Raw genomic sequence first — 21973 nt, 5'->3', positions numbered from 1 at the left:
CTTCCTATACATGTTCCCAAGTCTCTTCTTCTCCCCCACACACTCTGCACAACTTTTTCTCTTGCTCTTCGCAATATAGCCCTTCTTTTATCTCGTTCCCATCCTGCACCTTAAAACTCTTTTCCATCTTCTCTCTGCCTACCTCTTTTCCAAATATGCCGGTATTCCTTGCCCTTTTATCTATTTGTACCACTTATTGCTTCTCGAGTTTCTTATTTTTTCCCATCTCTCCTTCTTCTGCCATTCTTTATTTCTTCCTTTTATCACTTCATATTCCAACTCTCCCTGTTCTTCTTTCCCTATCCCTCTCTCTCTCTCTCTCTCTCTCTCTCTCTCTCTCTCTCTCTCTCATGAACTCCCATCTATCCTGCTCCCATTTTCCTATGACTATCTCTCTCATCTCCTCCCAGTACCTCCTTACTACCTTCCCTCTTTTACCATTCTGCAGCCTCCTCTCGAAGTACCATGCTTTTTTCCTGCTCTCCCCCTCATCTTCTCTCTCCCTGTCTTCTCTCTTATCATATATCCTGGGGTTTTCCAATCCACTCCCATTGCCCATCTTATAAATCTTTCGTGCATTCCCTCTATTTCCTTTCTTTCTTTCCACCCCCATATTTCCGCACCATACCCCATCATTGTCCATATTAGCTTATCATATAGCCATAGTCTTTTTCTCCAATCTTTACCCCATACCTTTCCTATTCCCTATACCATCCTCATTGCCACCGCGTCTTTCCTATTCCTATCTCTTACTTGTGCCTCCTGCCCCTCATTACGTTGTATTACATAACCTAGATATCTATATTCCTTAACTTCTTCTAACTATTTCCCTTTCCACATCCACTCCTTCTTCTTCCTCTTCTCCCCTCCACTCCTGAATCTCATCATTTTCGTCTTTTGTGCATTTAATTCTAATCCTTTTCCCTCTAGATATCTTTCCAGTCTGCTTATCATTATATCCATATCCTGTTCTTCTTCTGCCATTAAAACCACGTCATCTACATATAATAGAGAATATACTTTTCCCCCTCCAACCCTAACGCCTCTGCATAACCTTTTAGCCATCTCCTCCTCTGCCACCAAGAGGTTAAATAGTAGCGAGCTCAGTGGACACCCTTGTCTTACCCTTCTCGCTGTCCAAAATTTTTCTCCCCTTGTCTCGCCTATTCTCATTCTATTCTTCGTCTCTCTCAACATTTCCTCTATCCTACCCACTAGCCTCTCCCTAACTCGTTTCTCCCTCAACACCTTTATTAGCATCCCTCTATCTACCGAATCGAAGGCTGCCTTGAGGTCGACAAACTTCGTTGCCAACTTTTCTCCTTTCCTTCCTAGCTGCCTGTTTATTAAGTAGTTCAGTGCATACACCTGATCCATTGCGCCCATTTCTTTTCTAAAACCTGTTTGGTTATCTGATAGCAACCCCTTTCCTTCCACTTCCTCCCTCAGCCTCTCCGCTAGCACCGTCGTGTATATCTTATAAAGCGATGACATCAGCGTCACCCCCTGTAGTCAGTCACTTTCTCTCCTCTTCCTTTCTTAATTAATAGCACTATTATGCCTTCCTTCCACTCTTCCGGCCATCCCTCTCTATTCCATACCCTCCTACATACTTCCCATGCCCATCTTTCCATCTCTTCCCCTCCATGTTTCTAATCCTCATTCGAGATCCCGTCCTTCCCCACCGCTTTTCCCTCCCTCAAGCCCTTTGTACACCTTTCCACTTCCTTCCATTCCAGTTCTGGTTCTTCATCTTCTTCTCTTTTCCTTGCTTCCCCCCTTACTACTTTCCTTACTCCTCCCAACAGTTCCATAAAATACTCCCCCTACTCCTCCATCCCTGTCTGATTATTTATTCTCATCTTCCTCTCCCTCTCTATTATTGTTGTTATATATTGAAATGTTTTATGATTACATATTCTGCTCATATTAATACTAATCGTCTCTTATGAGAAAGTTCAAAAAGAACGTATTGCGTACCTGTATCGAATAGAGTAGAGGCTACGTACAGCAAGTATATAAAGGTATCTCTATTTATTTTTCGAAAAGTCCGTATGTCAGAAAGTAATAAAATAAGTCAGAAAGTAAGAAAGTAAGTCAGAAAGGTAGTATTAACCCTATGAGGCACGTATTTTCCAGAAAATCCGAATCACATGAAAATTTATATACGAGGGTTTTTGCGGTCGCTGATAACGAATCCATTGTCAGATTTTCGAAACTCAAGATGGCGAATCCAAGATGGCGGACGCAAAAATGAAACATCGCGATAATTTCGGTGATAATGGGTTGTAGGGTTTTTGGAGTCGCTGATTACTAATCCGTTATCAGATTTTCAAAATTCAAGATAGAAAATTCAAGATGACGGCCACAAATATGAAAAATCGTGATAATCTGGAATCCGCCATCTTAGAAAATGAATTTTAAAATGTGGACCTCAGATTCGTAATCAGCAACCTCAAAAACTAACCAGAGTACAATTTTAGCTAATTTAATAAAAATTCTATAATCCGCCATCTTGGAAAATTAATTTTGGAATTTGGACCTCAGATTCTTAATCAGCGACCTCAAAAACTAACCAGAGTACAATTTTAGCTAATTTAACCCTTTGACTACGAAAGGCGTATATATACGCTCTCACAAGTCTTTCAATATACAGGGTGCATGATTTATCTGAAGACATTGAAATATCTCGAGAACTATGCATTGGATAAAAAAAAGTGGTTAATGAAAGTTGTTAGTCTCGAAGGGGGACATCCAATGATACCAAACTCGACCTCCCACCCCACCCCCTGGGGGTTGGGGTTAGGGGCAACTCTGAAATCTTAAATGGAAACCCCTATTTTTTTATTGCAAATACGTATTCTACGCCACAAAATACGTAAATTTTGTCCGAAACTTTTTTTTTGATTTGTGATAGATAGCGCTGTAATCGCAAAAAATTATATTTTCCGCAATTCCAGTAATGATCATTGGATTGAGAAATAAAAATACCTGTTCAATATTTTTAAAGAACATAATAAAAGTTATTCCCCCCCCATCCTCTCGGGGTAGGGTGGGTGATAACGTTCAAATCTCAAATGGGGACCCACATTTTTCATTGCAGAATTAGATTGTACGTGAAATTTTTATTGAAACAATTTTTTTCATTCGTGATAGATAGCATTGCACTGCCTTTTATAATAAGCCGTAGTTCGCCATACACCCACAGTGGCGCGTCCCTAGCAGTTCCCTCTGCGATTCGGGTTCCCATTTGAGATTTGAACGTTACCACCCACCCTACCCCGAGAGGATGGGGGGGAATAACTTTTATTATGTTCTTTAAAAATATTGAACAGGTATTTTTTATTTCTCAATCCAATGATCATTTCTGGAGAATTGCGGAAAATATAATTTTTTGCGATTACCGCCATCTATCACGAATCAAAAAAAGAGTTTCGGACAAAATTTACGTATTTTGTGGCGTAGAATCCGTATCTGCAATGAAAAATGGGGGTTTCCATTTAAGATTTCAAAGTTGCGCCCAACCCCCACCCCCAGGGGGTGGGGTGGGAGGTCGAGTTTGGTATCATTGGATGTCCCCCTTCGAGACTAATAACTTTCATTAACCACTCTTTTTTATCCAATGCATAGTTCTCGAGATATTTCAATGTCTTCAGATAAATCGTGCACCCTGTATACGAAAGGCGTATATGTACGCCCTCACAAGTCCATCAATATATACGAAAAGCGTAAATATACGCCCTCTGCATTTTTGTACTATAACACCTTCTCTGTGAAATTGATTATTAAATTGTTTCTATTATCTTTTTATTATCTTTATTCATTCATTGTGTTAAAATTGTTTGTCGTCCCCTTAGGAAAAATTACTTTAAATTTTCAAATTACTTATAGTTAACTGTAAGTAATTTATAGTTAACTGTAAGTAACTTTAGGTAACTATAAATAACTTTAAGTTAATTGGAACATCTTAAGTAATTTTTCCTAAAGATTGTTATGTTAAAATGAATTTGTTCCTCATTATCAATTTCGAATTTTTTCCTTTATATTTAATTACTCATTATTATTGAAGAAATTCAGCAAGTTGAGTTAAGTAAATTAAAATAACTTAAAAAGCTACTTAAAATAAATAAGAAATGGATATTTTTAATTTATTTGCAATTATTATTTTTTAAATCCTAAGGATAGTATCAAATCTCCGGGTACTGTTTTGGTCATTAGTCACTAGTCTGCGCAGCGCAGCGACTGACGTGCGAATAACGCGCCGTCCCTATTGATGGATTACTCCGAAATCGCGCCGCAGTGAAAGAGTTAATAAAAATTCTATGATCCGCCATCTTGAACCCGCCTTCTTGGAAAATTAATTTTGGAATTTGGACCTCAGATTCGTAATCAGCGACCCAGAAAACCTTCCCCAGAAACCCAGAAAATCTTGATTTTGAGCAAAAAATTCACTCATAGTTCGTGGAAAATGATTTTTTTCTATAAAAATGTGTATTGTTCACATTTCGTTCATTTATAATAAATGGACAACTTATGCAGAACATTTTTCAACCTTTCATGTATATTCTTATATCATATAAAAAGCTAAAAAACGCCAAAAACCCGACAAGAATCCCTCAAATATGAAATATTTCATGAAAATTTTCATGAAAAAATTTCATGAAAATAGGTAGTAAGTATACTTACCACTATGCCTCAAAGGGTTAATATACATGATTGGATTCGGCATAAAATATTCTTTCATTTGATAGAAACAAAATTTTTTAATTATAAAAAGAAATTAGTACGTAGTATAAGTATGTTGAAAATTTCAATATAAATAAAATAAAAAAGCCGTTAAAAAGTTCTCTTCAAACCATTAAATTTTTACTCGGAAAATTTTTCTCTATTTCTTGTACTTTTAATGATACATACTCCGAAAGAAAATTATTGATTTTTCCCAAAGCAGTATTTCACTTCTTGAAAGGCCAATTGGGCACGTATAAAAAAATCGTGTATCTTATTTTGATTTAGATTACAACATATTTTAATTTCATGAAAATCGATGAACACTTCCATGTGTTTCCTTGTAAATACATTTTGTTAAAGCGTTTGTACCCACTCAAAATCACAATGTTGATTCGACTTGAATTCGACGTCGAAACAGTCGATGGCAACAGTTGAGTTAAATGTAGATCGATTTTGATACAATGTCGACTTAAGTGACTTTTCATTTTTAATAATATAATGTGAATATTTGATTGGGAAAAATGTATTTTTATATGTATTGAGTTGAATATGATAAATAGTAAAAAGAACGGTATTTTAAGTTATATCTTATTCTTTTCACTATCTAACAAGATCTGTCCCTTTTATGTAAATTGATTGATAAAATCCAGATTAAATCCAGATAAAATAGCAGATTCTCTCAATATGATCAACCTAAAATATATTTGCGGAAATGGAATCATGTCATGGAGTCATATATTTTACAAAAAGATATGGATATAAGAGTTTGATTATGAGTTTGTTATTTAAATCGAAAAATTGAAAATGGATGACACAAAATTGTGAAAAAAGAAATCGAAGACATATCATATCTGAATATTCTTCTGTAAATTATGTGAGTTTCATAATTTCAAATCGGTTGTATTAGATTTGTCATATTCAATTCTCTAACTTTAGGATGGATTCATAACCAGACCTCAAAAACCTTTATATACCAATTTTCATGTTAAATCCTCAGGAAATGTTTGATTCATAAAGATTTTTTGTTGGATTTTCCGGAAACCGCACTTGATTATGCGAGGATTAAATAATGAAGCACTGTTTTTCGTAATGTATCCTACATGTAATATAAAAGTTTATTTGTTTAACAATTCCCAGGAGACATATTTTTCTGTTGAGCACAAAATGTATTACTTATTCAGAAATGTTGCGATCTTTAATCTTCTCATTCTTCGATGCATTGACTGCACATCAAAGAATGCGTGTATGCATGCGTGTGTCATACCCGCAATATGTCATATACGCTTTGTTCAGATATTCATGTCAGTAATATTAAAATTGACACTATTATATTTCAGGCCTCGTTCTCAAGATTACAACATGTGGTATCTCTCCGATGTGGCTAGATTAACAACATTCAGATTTCAAACTCCTTCCTTCTAGGGCCGCGTCACGTGATCTTCATTACTTTTCGTTGTGCGCGATGAATCACTTCGTGTTCAGAAACGGCAGCTAATAAAGTTAGAAATTAGTCAGTTTTTCATCATGCCGAAACGTCGGAAATACAGAGACGATTCTACAGAACGATGGGGAAGAAAAATACGCAAATACCAAAAACGGCTAGATAGGTATAGAACAGAGACAGTATCGCCGGAGAAATTAGAAGTTAGGTCAGGGGACAGAGAAATTTTTACGCGAGAAAAGAATGAGCCTAAGCCTAATCTAGACTGTGATAAGTCAGTCCACAGTCCTCAGGGAACTTATACAGAAGGTAAGACAACTTGGATACAGGACAAGAAGGTATATGTATTACTTGAGGTTCGGTTAACCTTAAATCGATAGCGAGCTTACACTAGAGGTAAGACAGGCTGGACGTATCAGAAACATACATATACAGAATAATTCTATATTATATCAATCCCAGAGAGCTTACACTAGTGGTAAGACAAAGGGAAAAATCTTATTTACTTTAAATTGTGAACTTGTAAAAGTTAGGTTATGTTATCCTTGTGGATAATAAATAAACAGGAGGACATTATTATATGTTCAGGAAACTTGCTCATAGAAGGACAGGAAGTATTAAATCCCCTTGATATAGAAAATATTGGTCCAGACAAAACTTTGTCAGAGGAAGTTCTAGAAATTCTAGGTGAAAACCCAAAGAATTCTAAAACAGTGGACATGTTTCTGCACCAGGATATTGCAGACAGATTAGAAAGTTGGATAACAGACGGACTCCCAACAGAGGATTACGATAAATTATTCAAGAAATATGCTCGTCTTACGATCCTTGAAGCACCCTGCTTAAATCCAGAGGTCGAAACGGCTATGCAGGAAATAGCGATTAGATGCGATAAACATTTTATGAATTATCAGAATACAATTGGATCGGCAATTACGAGTGTTGCCTCTGCGTTATCTATGATTTTATCGGGGGATGATAAGGGTATAGATGAGCTGTTAATGGTAGAATGGCTGTCTGATATTATTAAATTGTTAGCTGATCTTTTCCATAAACAGTCTAAGGGCAGACAAGCGTTTATTTTACCGGGCTTAAAACCCAAGTTAAAGACAGCCCTTGAGAAAACGAAACCAGAAAACTTTCTTTTTGGAAAAGATTTAGGCGAGAAAATAAAATAGATCAACGTTATGCAAAAAATGGCTCAGACTTACAGAACAAATGCCAAAAAAGCAAATTTACTCAAGTCTAAAAAATTGGAAAGGTTTGTCAGGGAAGCCCTGGCAGGACAATCCGCAGACATCTCATTACTCGAATCAGCAAAGACGCTCGTATTTCAAGAAAAGAATTCAATATCAAAATCGTCTGTTGGGAGTCCGGTCGTTGAGGACGAACGACAAACGAAGGAAGTAGTAAGTTTTATTGTGGGTAGATTAAAGGATCATTTTGATTATTGGAAGAAGATAACGACCGATAGATTTGTGTTAAGATGTATTAAAGGATCTTAAAATTTTGGTCTTAAAAGGATAGCAACCTTTGACTTTGAGAGACTGTCAGCTTGTACCACCAGGTACAAGTAACAATGCCTCTCTCTGTAGTCGCCGTGCGCTCGGGATAGCACTAGAGATGTCGCTTCCGAACGACATCTCTCAACGTTATCTGGGGAGGGGAGAGTGTCGTGAGCGTGGAGCGTCAGACAGCTCAGTGGTCTAGAGCAGTCGCCTGGCAAGCGAAAGATCCGGGTTCGATTCCCGGTCTAGCGACTACCGCGCTCTCGATATTTTTCTCTCCTCGGAACGAAAAATGAGATGGAGGTCCCGAACGCACGGCGTCCCGTCACCACCTAGTACGCCCTCCTTCTTTCATGGTCACAAAATCTCTTTTACTCCACCGGTCTGTCAGCTCAACAACTATTGTGAACCTTTCAGATCTGTTAAAGAGATACATCTTTTAACTCAGACAATAGACCAATTGTTGCATAAAGGAGTCATTGCCAGATGTAAATAAGTACGAGGGTGGTCCGATAAGTACTTAGCCTACAAAAGAAAAACGAAAATTTTGGAAAAGTGGCGATTTATTTCTCAACATAGTCTCCTTTTAGCTCGATACACTTGACCCAGCGATGCTCCAACTTCTTTAACCCGTCTGAAAAATACGTTTTCTCGAGGTCTGCAAAGTAGGCCTCCGTGGCGGCGATGACCTCCTCATTCGACTCAAATTTCTGCCCGGCGAATGACTTTTTCGTTTGGAAACAAAAAGAAGTCGCACGGGGCCAAATCTGGAGAATACGGTGGATGGGGCAGCAGTTCGTAGCCCAATTCGACCAATTTGACCGTGGCGAGGGCGGAGGTGTGAGCCGGTGCGTTGTCATGGTGGAAGAGCACTTTTTTCTTCGCCAAATGGGGCCGTTTTTTCTGCAATTCGGCGTCGAATCGGCCTAATAATTCGGCATAGTACAGCCCTGTGACCGTTTTGCCCTTCTCCAGGTAGTCGATGTAGATCACACCTTATGAATCCCAGAAAACGGTGGCCATCACCTTTCCGGCCGATAGGGCAGTCTTCGCCTTCTTCGGAGCACGTTCGCCGGGTGAAGTCCACTGTTTCGACTGTTCCTTGGTCTCTGGTGTGTACCAGTGGATCCATGTTTCGTCGACGGTCACGAAACGACGCAGAAACTCCTTCGGATTGCGCTTAAACAGCGTCAAACACTGCTCTTAAGTGGTCTCACGGTTGCGCTTGTTGTCCGGAGTGAGCAAACGCGGCACCCATCGCGCCGACAGCTTTCTCATGCCTAAAATTTCATGCAGGATATGACCCACGCGGTCTTTTGAGATGCCTACTGTCTCAGCTATCTCGCGCACCTTCAATCGGCGGTCTGCCAATACGAGATCGTGGATTTTTGTCATGTTATCCTCCGTGGTAGCCGTTTTCGGGGCACCTGGGCGTGGCTCATCAAAAACCGATGTGCGACCACGTTGAAACTCGTTAAACCAATTTTTGACGGTCGCCATCGAAGGAGAAGGGTCACCGTACACAGCATCCAAGCGCTCTTTGATTTCGCTGCGCGATTTCCCTTCCAAAAACAAGAATCTAATCACCGACTGATATTGCTCTTTTTCCATTTTTCTAAAATCCGCGGACACGCCCGCTTCCACACGCGGTCAAAACAAAACTACGAGTCCGATTCGGCTGAAATTTCGACAGTAGCCGTCTACGAGAATGTACTACACGATAGTAAATTTCTCTCGCGATAGTGGCGCCATCGGGCGGTGAGGCTAAGTACTTATCGGACCGCCCTCGTAGAGGGTCAATATCTTTCGCCTTACTTTCTTGTTCAGAAACCGAATGGTAAACACCGGTTTATCTTAAACTTAAAAGGTCTAAATCAATATATTTGTACTGAGCATTTCAAAATGCAAGATTTACGGACAGCTTCGAAATTAATTCTACAGGATTATTTTATGGCTTCCTTAGATCTACAAGATGCGTATTTTTTTATTTCGATCGATTTGACTTGCAGAAAACTTTTACGCTTTATATTTTAGCATAATTTATATGAATTTACGGTCCTCCCATTTGGGTTATGCATCAGTCCTTATGTCTTTACTAAAATTATGAAGACTGTTATGAGTTACCTTCGGTCAAAAGGATTTTTATTCGTAGACTTAGATTTATTCATAGATTTAGATGACATTTTATTAATAGGAAAAACCTATGAAGACTGCAGAAAAAATGTCGAGGTAACTAGGTCCTTATTAGAGTTGCTTGGATTCATATTAAACAAGAGGAAATGTAATTTTATTCCGTCGCAACATTGCAAATTTTTGGGTTTTGAACTCAATTCCACCACATATATTATATCGCTTTCCATAGGTAAGAAGCGCAAACTTCTCCATCTTAATTGTACACTTTACCGTTCCACTATAAAAATCAGAGAATTTGCTCAGTTGCTAGGAAAACTCGTAGCAGCGTGTCCCGGAGTGCAGTATGGTTGGGCTCATATAAAAAAGTTTGAACGTGCGAAGGAGTTAGCGTTAGTTTTCCATGATGAAGATTATGAGCAACATCTATCTCTTTCATGTACAATTAAGACTGAATTAATTTGGTGGAGGACGCATATTATCACAGCAAATTCATTTTTTAGACGCGCAGTGATAGATACGACTATTTTTACTGATACGTCGACCTCGGGATGGGGAGCGGTATTAGAAAACAAACAGATTCATGGTTTTTGGACGGAGATAGAGAAACGACAACATATAAATTGGTTAGAACTCAAAGCCATTTGGTTTGCTCTGCAGTCATTCGAAGCAGAACTAAAGGATCGTCACATTTTGTTACGAGTGGACAATACAACGGCTGTTGTATGTATTAACAAAATGGAAGGTATTAAATATCCAAAGTTCAATAAACTAGCAACACAAATCTGGAGTTGGGCAGAGAACAACAACAATTGGTTACATGCAGAACATATACCAGTTTACCAGTAATGTTGTAGCGGACAGACTGTCTCGTTTAAAAAATCTCGATACTGAATGGGAATTAGCGACATATGCCTTCAATGAAATTACATCCTTTGGATTTCCAGAATTAGACTTGTTCGCTACAAGTCTTAATGCTAAATGCGAAAAATTTTGTTCATGGGCCACAAACCCTAATGCATGGGCCATTGATGCTTTTTCGATATCGTGGTCTGCATTTTTCTTTTATGCTTTTCCTCCGTTTTCCATGATTTTGCGAATGTTAAATAAGATAGTTCAAGATAAGGCTCGAGGCATTATTGTGGTTCCAAATTGGAAGGGCCAAGCGTGGTACCCCATGTTTCGTAACTTACTAGTGACAGAGCCCAAAATTTTTATACCATCTAGACACTTATTATTATCACCTTGCAGATCGAAGATACATCCTATGACTTTGACGCTTACATTAATATTTGGCATTGTCTCAGGGAAGCATATTTGAGGAAGGATTTACCAATGGATTCGGTAGAAATATTGATGGCCTCACTAGCGGATAATACTTTTAAACAATATGATTCATTGTTACGAAAATGGTGGATTTTTTGTGCAGACAAAAAACAAAATCCTTTTCTGGTCAGGACTAACGACTTATTAGAATTTTTAACGAATTTATATAGAAACGGTGCATCATATGGATCTTTAAATACACACCGTAGTGCAATATCGTTATTATCGCATACAAAAATAGGAGAAAACCCGATAATAGGTCGTTTTTTCAAGGGAGTTGCAAAATTAAGACCGATAAATTCACGTTACGCTTCTACATGGGATACCAATATGGTATTAGACAAAATTAAAAGTTGGTTTCCCTTATGTAAGCTTAGTTTACAACAGCTAACTGAGAAAGCAGTTATATTGTTAGCTTTAGGATCTGCTAGTAGAGCTCAGACATTAGCAGCAATTACGATAAATAATATTAAACAAAATATGGAAGGTTTAGAGATAAGAATTATGGAATGCACAAAAACCTACCGTCCAGGGAAGAAGAGACCGTTATTATGCTTATCTTTTTTTAAGGAAAAACCGGAACTCTGTATTGCGTGTACAGTGACTCAATATTTGAAAGTCACTTCTGCGTTGAGAGGCAATACTAAAAAATTGTTCATTGCGATGCGAAAGCCACATAAAGAAGTTACAGCTCAGACAATCAGTCGATGGATCTGCTCGGTTTTACAAAAATGTGAAATTGATATCACGATTTTTTCATCTCATTCGACAAGACACGCGTCATCTTTTGCAGCTTTCGGTAATGGTCTCGACCTTGAATCGATTAGGAAAGCTGCAGGTTGGTCAGCTGGTTCTACAATGTTTGCCAAGTTTTATAATCGCCCTATTTAAAAAAATTTTAAGTTTGCGAGAGCGGTAATTAAATAGACTTAAGTGTCTTTCAGAGTAAGAGAGATTTTCGGTTTAATTTATCAAAATGTTGCATTCCTCGGCACTAAATAAAGGTTGAGTATAAGTTTACCAATTTATATTAGTTGCAGGCAATAGTGCTTAAATAAATATATTTTCACCAATAATAAGAAAGCCATTAAAGTCGATATAACGTCTACCAGAAAGGGCAAGAGTTACCTGCGCTCTAAACAACTACATGTTGTAATCTTGAGAACGAAGCCTGAAATATAATTGAAGATCAAACGAACTTACCTGTAAGTGAAATTCGATCGAAATTATATGAAGGGCCTTGTTCGAGGAGATTACAACCCTCCCTTGAATTCTCAAATAGCAATCAAATTTCCTTAATTATGTTAAATCTCTTCCCTCCCCATATACAGGGTGAAGAAAAAATCCCGGGACCCTTGAAAATTTCGAAAAATATATATTTTATAAAAAAATGTTTCAGACAAAAGTTGTAGCGTTGAAAAATATCTATTTACCGATCTTAACAATTTGACCTTGGGTGGCGTCATCAAGGTCAGGACAAAGTCATCTCGGATTTTTTAAATGGAACTTCCAATTTTTTATTGCATATTCTTATAGCCCTTCTTCAGACCTTTTCAAAGCACTATGGTCTTATCCAATTTGAATAAGCTGTTCCGAAGTTACCGAGTTTTTTAAAGTAAGATATCTAGTCAACTAAAAGAGATATCTAGCAACTAAGGCAAGGTCGGAGTTATCCGCCAACTAAGGCGGGGCGGCAACTAAGGCAAGGTCGGAGTGATCGAGCCAACTAAGACAAGATCGGAGGATGATCCAGCCAACTCATAAAAATAATTGCGCGACTAACTTCCAGGCGTTGGCTCCTATTGGCTTGTCTTAATTTCGTTGATTGATTTATTTCAGTTATTTATTTATTTGAACTATTCTACTGTTTGATGTTTATTTCTTCCATTTACTCATTTAATACTCATTACAATTTAGTGAATCGCAAACTCGACTGAAATTCCTCTATTTTTTTGAAAATTATTAAGAAACAGTTTGAAGCTAGTTGTAAGCTGACTTAAATGCACTTCATTCCGTGCTCATAATTATTCTTCAGCACTGTCTTTAGAATAACTTTGAATTGATCCAAATATTAATTTAGTCGATTAGACTAAATCTTACCACTTCTGCTTGTTAATATGGCAAGTCTTTCAGAACGAGAACGCATATCTCTTTTGATGATGAAAGGATGGAATGATCGACTAAGGTCGTACAATGATGTGAGGCAGCTTTTTAATGAAACTTTTCGTAATCAGGGTAATGCCATTTCAAAATCTACCGTTGAAAGAACGATAAGGTATTTTCAGGAAACTGGAAGTGTGAAAAATCATGCAATACCAGATAGGCCAGTATCAGCAATAAGTGTAGACAAATCATTAGATGTTCTACAATCCTTTATCGAAAATTCGCATGTTTTGACCCGCAAAGTAGGACAGCAACATGAAATAGATCAAATGTCTGTGCTTAAAATATTGAAAATGAATAAATTACATCCTTATAAGATTCATCTTGTACAAAAGCTAAATGAAGATGATTTTGATAGGCACATTGAATTTTGTGATTTGATGATGGAAAAAATAGCCGAAGATCCTAACTATCTATCAAATGTAGTATTTTCAGATGAGGCAACATTTCAGTTAAATGGCCACAATTAATCAACACAATTGTAGATTTTGGCCAGATACAAATCCTCACTGGATTGAAGAAACACACACGCAGTATCCACAAAAAGTGAATGTTTGGGCATTTTGAATAATGTTCTCATAGGTCCACTCTTTATTGACAGAAATCTAACAACGATAAAATATGAGAATATGCTAAGAAACGAAATAGTTCCAGCGATACAAGCAATCATGGATGACAACTTCGAGCATACATGGTTCCAACAAGATGGTGCCCCCCCACATTACGGAAGGGACGTCCGTAATTATCTGGACATAATGTTTCCTCATCGATGGATAGCTAGAAGAGGACCTATAGAATGGCCTCCTCGATCACCTGATTTATCACCTAACGATTACTTCCTGTGGGGCCATTTAAAAGATAGAGTTTACAAAACGAAACCACAAAATTTGGATGACTTACGAAATCGAACTCTTGATGAAGCTGCTCTCATCCCTGCTGATTATATTCAAAAAGCCGTTTCATCTTTTTACGATAGATTACCTTATTGTCAAACTGTTGATAGCGGACATTTTGAGCAATTACTTTACAGCTTTCCAGTATTGCCTTAGTTTGCCGGACAATTCCCGACCTTGCCTTAGTTGGCTGGATCATCTTACGACCTTGCCTTAGTTGGCTAGATCATCCTCCGATCTTGCCTTAGTTGGCTAGATATCTTACTTTAAAAAACTCGGTAACTTCGGAACAGCTTATTCAAATTGGATAAGACCATAGTGTTTTGAAAAGGTCTGAAGAAGGGCTATAAGAATATGCAACAAAAAAATTGGAAGTTCCATTTAAAAAATCCGAGGTGACTTTGTCCTGACCTTGATGACGCCACCCAAGGTCAAACTGTTAAGATCGATAAATAGATCTTTTTCAGCGTTACAACTTTTATCTGAAACATTTTTTTTATAAAGTGTATATTTTTCGAAATTTTCAGGGGTCCCGGGGTTTTTCCTTCACCCTGTATAGGCAGGTGCACTCTTATTTCGGTCGCTTACTCTAAAAGTAATGAAGACCACGTGACGCGGCCCTAGAAGGAAGGAGTTTGAAATCTGAACGTTGTGAATCTAGCCACATCGGAAATATACTACATGTTGTGATTTCCTCGAACGAGGCCCTTCATATAATTTCGATCGAACTTCACTTACAGGTAAGTTCGTTTGATCTTCAATTATGTGTTTTATAAGATGATAACATTAACTTACTTGGCCAAATAACGATGTCTGGTATTCTCTCGAAAGAACCGTGCTTTAGAAGAAAAATCTCTCGCATCGTATGGCCATGTGCCCGTATCAGACGATCGGCACCATCGGTCGAGTATTCGATCTTCAGCTGTTCGATCGCTTTCAATAGCTCTGCTGAAAGAATTGGTGCCGGCAAGTGCGTAGGCAAATTCTGAGACATATTCCTCACTTCCCATTCCACCCCAAGCCTATCTTGACACCATTTCGCGAAATATGGAAGCTGTCGGTTTCCAATGGGATATCTAGCGACATTGAAATTAACATTATATAATATTAGATGATTGCCTTTACATATTCAACCGATATACTATTTTATGTCTTCCTATAAAAAATACATTATCTCCAGATAATCTAAAAATAATGAAAAATAATAAGCGTTCTAGAAGAATTTAATTTCTTAATGACTCATGTCATAAGATTATTATACTATATATATTATTAAAATATACACGTATATATATTGACATAATAGCTTTAAAATATATATAATTAGAGTAACTTCCGTTTCCGGAGCGAGTGAGATTGAGTATGAGAAAGAAAGAGTGAAGAAGTGTGACCGTGAAAAGGAAAAGGGAGAGCGATAGAAAGGCGGGGGACAGGGGGTGAAGGAAGACAGGGAGGTGAGGAAGGTGGAGGAGTAAGGGTGGGGTGGAGGGAGAGGCGGGAGAGAAGGGAGCAGTGGAAAAGAGGCGAAAGAGGTTAGGTGGGATAAGAAGTCGTAGTGCGTGTAACCGGAGAGTGAGAAAGAATAAGAGAGGAAACTGTAAGGAGAAAACAGGAGTAAGGAACTAGGATAGAGGGAACTAGACGAGTGGGGGAAACAAGAGAGGAGAGTATAGGAAACTAGGGAGAAGTTGCAAAAGGAGAAGGAAGGAAAAGGGGAAAGGTGGAAAAAGAGGAGAGGAGAACGGTCGAGGGAAGAGGGAGAGGGAGATGGCAGAAAGATACGAAAAACTGAAGGTGAAGGAGGGGGAATGGAAGTAATGATGGACAGGAGGAGGAGGGGAAGTGAAGGAAACTTGTTGGAGGAAATAGCGAGGAGCAAAGGATATAGGGGGAAGACAACAAAGGAGGACGAAAGAGAAGGGGGAGGAGGAAGGGGAAGAGTTTGCATTTAAAAAAGGGAAAAGTATGTAAAGATCGCCGCAGAAGGGGAAGGAAGGGAGTGGAGGGGAGGAAAAGCATTGGGGATATAGGATGATGGAGGAGTTGAAGAAAGAGATGAAAGAAGAACTGAAGGAAATGAAGGAACCGATGATGGAGGAGGTAAGATAACAGGGAAGGGAAATGAAAAAGGTATTGGAGGAACTTAGAAAACAAATGCATGAAAGGGAGAGAGAATGGAGGAGAGAGAGAGAGGGAATGAGGGAAAGAATAGGGAGAGATTAGAAGAGGAGATGAAGGGAAAGAAGGGGGAGGAGATAGGGGAAGGAAATAAAGAAGATATGAGGGGAGGGGGAACAAAGAAGAATGAGAGGAATCGAGAAGGAACTGGAAATGAGGGAAAAAGAGAAAAGAAGAAGGAATGTGGTAATAGGGGGACTGAGGGGAGGGGAGATTGAGGCGAGGGAGAAGATGAGGGAGATATTTAAGGAAATGGGGATAGTGGCAGAAATTGGGGAAATGAGAAGGATAGGAAAGGAGAAAGGGACAGAGGAGGGGAGAAGGATTATGAAAATAAGCAAAATGGAAGGGAAAAAGGAGATAATGGTAAGAAGAAGAGAACTAAGAGAGAAGGGCATAAGGATTGATGATGACCTGACATGGAAGGAGAGGAAGATGAGATGGAGAATAGAGGAGATAGCGAGAGAGGAAAGGGGAAGAGGGAAAAGCGTGTGGATAAAATACGGGAAAATAAGGATAGATGGAAAGTAGTGGAGGTGGAATGAGAAGGGAGATAAATTGAGGGACGAAGAAGGGAGAATATGGGGAGAGCAGGGGGAAGAGAAAAGGGGGAGGTAGGAATAAGGGGAGAATGGGGAAAGGGAGAGAACAGAGGGAAAATGAATGGAAGATGATGTTTTGGAACGTAGCAGGAGTGACAAATAAAAATGTAGGATTTTGGGAAAGAATAAAAAAGTGGGATGTAGTAACGATGATGGAGATATGGATGGAGAGAAAAGATTGGGAAAGGATAAGAGAGAAATTGCCAAAGGAATTTAGATGGAAAGTACAGCTAGCAACAAAGAAAAATAAAAAGGGAAGAGCAAAGGGGGTCATGCTAATGAGGATAAGGAAGGGAATAAAAGAGGAGGAGAAGGAGGAGGGGGAGGAGCAGGAAGGAAGAATAAAATGTAACATTAAGATAGGAAAGAAGAAATGGAGGATAATAGGGGTATATGTGAACGGAGATATGGAAAGAAAGATGGAAGGGATAAGGAAATGGGTGGAATAAAGAAAGGAAGGCAATAGAACGATTATAGGAAGAGACTTCAATGTGAGAACAGGAGAGGAAGGAGGGTGGAGGGAAAACGAGGACTGGAGAGAGGAAGGAGGAAAAAGAAAATCAAAGGACAAGAGGATAAGCAAAGAAGGAAAAAGAATGGTGCAGATAATAGAAGAAAGAGAATGGGCGATACTGAATGGAGGAATGAAAGGAGATGAGGAAGGGGAATTCACATATACGGGGGGAAGGGGAGAGACGATAATAGATTATATATTGGGAAATGGGGAGGTAATAGAGGAGGTAGAAAAGATAGAAGTGGGAGAAGAAGTAGAATCGGATCAACATTCTTTAGGGGTTTGGATAAAGGGAGAGAGGGAAGAGGATGGGGAGAGAGAAAGAAGAGAGAATGAGCAGGGGGAAATGGGATGAGGAAGGAAGAGAGGAGTTCAGGAGGGAACTAGGAAGGATATAGTGGGGGAGGGGGAGTATAAGGGAGAAATTAGAAGCGGTAAATGATAGGATAAGGAGAGCGCTGAGGGGCAGAGAGGAGGAGAGGACAGAGAGGAGAGTGGGTGAAAGGGGGTGGTGGGACGAAGAATGTACAGGAAAGAAGAAGGAAGTAAGAGGAATACTAAGAAGTTGGAGGAAAGGAAGGGGGGACAGGGAAGAAGATAAGAAGAGAGGAAGTGAAGGGGATTATAGAGAAGATGAAGGATGGAAAAGCGATGGGAAGAGATGAGATACCAAGTGAAGTATGGAGATATGGAGGAGAGGAGGTGGAAAGATGGGCGTGGGAAATATGTAGGAGGGTTTGGAGGGGGGAAGGATGGCCGGAAGATTGGAAAAAGGGAATAATAGTATCGATAGTAAAGAAAGGAAGAGGGGAGAAGGTGTCGGAGTAAAGGGGGGTGACGATAATGATGTCACTATATAAGGTATACGCGGCGGTAGTGGCGGAAAGGCTTAGGAAGGAAGTGGAAGAGAGAAATATATTGTCGGGAAGTCAGGCGGGATTCAAAAAAGGAATGGGGGCAATGGATCAGGTGTACGTAATAAATTACTTGATAAATAGATAACTGGGAAGAAAAGGCAGAAAGATCACGGCGATCTTTATGGATCTTAAGGCGGCATTTGATTCGGTGCACAGAGGGAAGTTGATAAAGATGTTGAGGGAGAGAGGGGTGAGGGAGGGTTTAGTAGTAAGGGTAGAGGAAATTATGAGGGAAGTGAAGAGTAAGGTGAGGATAGGGAAGACAGTGGGGAAGGAATTTTGGACAGCGAGAGGAGTGAGGCAAGGGCGTCCGTTAAGCCCAGTGTTGTTTAACATATTATTAGCGGACTTAGAGGAGGAAATAGCAAAAGAGAGGTGGGATAGAGTGAGGGTAGGAGGAAAAAAAATTTTTACGCTGTCATATGTAGATGATATAGTAATGATGGCAGAGGAGAAACAGGAGATGAGGACTATGTTGAGCAGATTGGAGGGATATTTAGAAGGAAATGGGTTGGAGTTGAACATTGAGAAAACAAAGGTAATGAGATTCAGGAGTGAAGGTGGAAGAAGGGTGAAGAGGAAATGAAGATGGAAGGGCAAGAGGCTAGAGGGAAGTGAAAGAGTATAGATATTTAGGATATGTGATACAGAGCAATGGAGGCACAGATAAAGGAAAGGGTCAGGAAGGCAGCGGTGGTAATGGGGGAAGTGTGGAGTATAGGGAAGAGAATATGGGGTAAGGATTGGAGAAGAAGTTTATGGCTTTTCGACAAGTTAGTATGGATGGTATTGGGGTATGGAGCGGAAATATGAGGGTGGAAAGAGAGAAAGGAAATGGAAGGGCTGCAAGAAAAATATATAAGGTGGACAATGGGGGTAGAGAGGAATACGCCAGGATATATGTTAAGGAAAGAAATAGGAAGAGAGAAGATGAGGGAAAGAGCAGGAAAAGCGGCATGGAGGATGGAGAGGAGGTTACAGGAAGAAAGGGGAGGGGAGGTGGCGATAAGTTGCTGACAGGAGATGAGAGAGAGGTGAAGGAGGGGAAGAGTGGTGGAGAGACGGGAACAGGAGAGAGAGGGATTCTGCAAAGGAAAGGGAATAGGAGAAACAGAGCAGGAGGAAAGAGAATATGAGGAAATTGAAAAGAAAGATAGGGAAGAATAGAAGGAAGAAAGATGGGGAAATATAAGAAACTCGAGATACAACAAATGGTATAGGTACGTGAAGGAGGAGGGGGTACCGGCATATCTGGAAAAGGGATGGGCAGAGAGAAGATGGAATAGGGTGATAAGGTTTAGGATGGAAAATGAGATGAGGGAGGGGAGATATTGGATGGAGAGAGAGAAGAGGAGTTGTAGGATGTGTGAAAGAGGAGAGGAAACATGGGAACATATGTGGGAGGAATGCACGAGATGGGAGGAGGGAGGAGGAAAGGGATGGGGGGAGGTAGTGGGAACGCTATTGGGAGGGGAGGGGAAGGGAGAGTGATGGATGAGGGGGTGAAAGAATAGAGGGGAGGAGGGAAGATACGGAGGGGGAGGGGGGACGAATGTGGATGAGTGGAATGGATGAGAAGGAATGGAGTGTATGAGAGGAAACGGAAGTCGGCGATAGATGTAAGAGAATAGATATAAGGAGCGAACAGTAGAAGTAAAATAGATATAAGTTAGTGATAAATTAGGATAAGGGAGTGAAGAGAGGGGGAGGTATGAGGGGGAGCGTGCGAGCGGATTAGGAATAGGAATAAGAAATAAGGAGGAGAGAATGTTGGAGTTTGTAACCCCAAGAGGGGAAACAATAAAACATAAAACAAAAACAATATATATAATTAGATTATTAATATTCTCTACATATATAATTAGTTTTCTCTCTAACTGCAGTTTGTATAACAGTTTACATATTTACAAACGTTTCTTTTTTCCAATAAAATAAAAATTAAGACTAATATTTGTTCTTTAACACCTGTCTTTTTCTAATAATAAAATAGTTACCGATAATAGAAAAAATATAACATTTTAGATTTAAAAGTTATCCAGGAATCCGGATTTTTCAAGATAACTGAGTAGTCGAAACATTGAACCTGATTTTTTAATCCAGATCGTTTTGATAATAGACATAGAATTTATGACCAGATTAAATTATTTCTGGACATTTGCTATCTCAAGTTTGTATATAAAAGTTTGTATATAAAAGTTGAAACTGATAATGAAATATTCTGGGATATTTTACTGTATAATGATATCGATAAAAAATATATCTGTTTAAAGGTTATTATTATTAAAAAAGAACCTAACGACAAAAAATGTACGTAACATAAGTTTTTACATGTAAAATTTATAAAACTTATCTTTTTAAACAGAAAGGTAAAAAAGGGCGCCAAATACAAACGCAAAACATATTATATTATTAGGTGCGCAACTAAGTTCTCGCTGTTTTTTTGATGAAAATGCAACTTTATTGTGAAAAAATGGTTACAAATGAATCATTCAAAATATTGCCCATCGCTAGCGACAACTTTTTCCCATCTTTCTGGCAGAGCTCGAATACCGTCACGGTAGAAGTGTTCGTCTTTTGAGGCTATCCACGAATCAAGCCATTTTGAGATGTCTTCATATGAGCGGAATTGCTGATTAGCCAGACCATGTGCCATCGAACGGAACAAGTAATAATCGGACGGCGCAATATCTGGGGAATATGGCGGGTGGGGTAGGACTTCCCATTTGAGCGTTTCTAAGTAGGTTTTAACGGGTTTGGCAACGTGAGGCCGAGCGTTGTCATGCTGTAGAATCACTTTTTCGTGCCTCTGCTCGTATTGTGGCCGCTTTTCGCGCAGTGCTCGGCTCAATCGCATCAATTGAGTTCGATACCGTTCCCCAGTGATGGTTTCGTTCGGTTTCAACAGCTCATAATAAATAACACCGCCCTGGTCCCACCAAATACACAGCAAAACCTTCGCAGCGTGAATATTCGGCTGAGCCCACGACATAGAAGCATGACCGAGCAGTCCCCATGATTTTGTTCTCTTTGGGTTGCTGTAATGAATCCATTTTTCATCACCCGTAACGATGCGATGAAGAAAACCCTTCCTTTTTTGCCGCTGGAGCAGTTGTTCACAGGCGAAAAAACGACGCTCAACGTCTCTTGGCTTCAAATCATAAAGAACCCAAGTTCCTTGTTTTTGAATCATTCCCAACGCATGCAATCGCTTGGAAATGGCTTGGCGGGTAACTTCTAATGCTGAAGCAAGCTCTTTTTGCGTTTGGCACGGATCCTCATCGAGCAATGCCTCCAATTCAGCGTCTTCGAAGGTTTTTGGCCTTCCTTCACGCGAACGGTCGTCAACATCGAAATCACCGTCTTTGAAGCGACGGAACCAATCACGGCACGTTGTTTCACTTAGAGCAGCATCTCCGTAAACTTTTTAGAGTTCTCGATGCGCTTCAGCCGCCGTTTTCTTCGAATGAAAGAAGAAAAGCAACACTTCCCGCAAATGACGATTATTTGGCACAAAATAAGACATTTTCACACAACCAAAAGTATATGACGCAAAAACAAAATCACTAATGTGTC

The 21973-nt window shown here is 39.4% G+C and overlaps 1 protein-coding gene across 2 annotated transcripts in view; it reads right to left on the bottom strand.

Annotated features, from left to right (window-relative positions):
- The window catches only part of Agps (alkyldihydroxyacetonephosphate synthase), a 147049-nt gene that overhangs the window by 32507 nt on the left and 92569 nt on the right, over nucleotides 1–21973 (bottom strand). For both annotated transcript variants that reach the window (XM_025301324.1, XM_025301325.1), the window contains one exon: nucleotides 14985–15265. In XM_025301324.1, the coding sequence (XP_025157109.1) occupies nucleotides 14985–15265 (281 nt within the window). The remainder of the gene's footprint in view (nucleotides 1–14984; nucleotides 15266–21973) is intronic.

Source organism: Harpegnathos saltator, unplaced genomic scaffold, assembly GCF_003227715.2.
Source record: "Harpegnathos saltator strain DR-91 unplaced genomic scaffold, Hsal_v8.6 scaffold41, whole genome shotgun sequence".
In the NCBI taxonomy this organism is placed as follows: Eukaryota; Metazoa; Arthropoda; class Insecta; order Hymenoptera; family Formicidae; genus Harpegnathos; species Harpegnathos saltator.
This window is presented reverse-complemented; position numbering and strand designations above follow the sequence as displayed.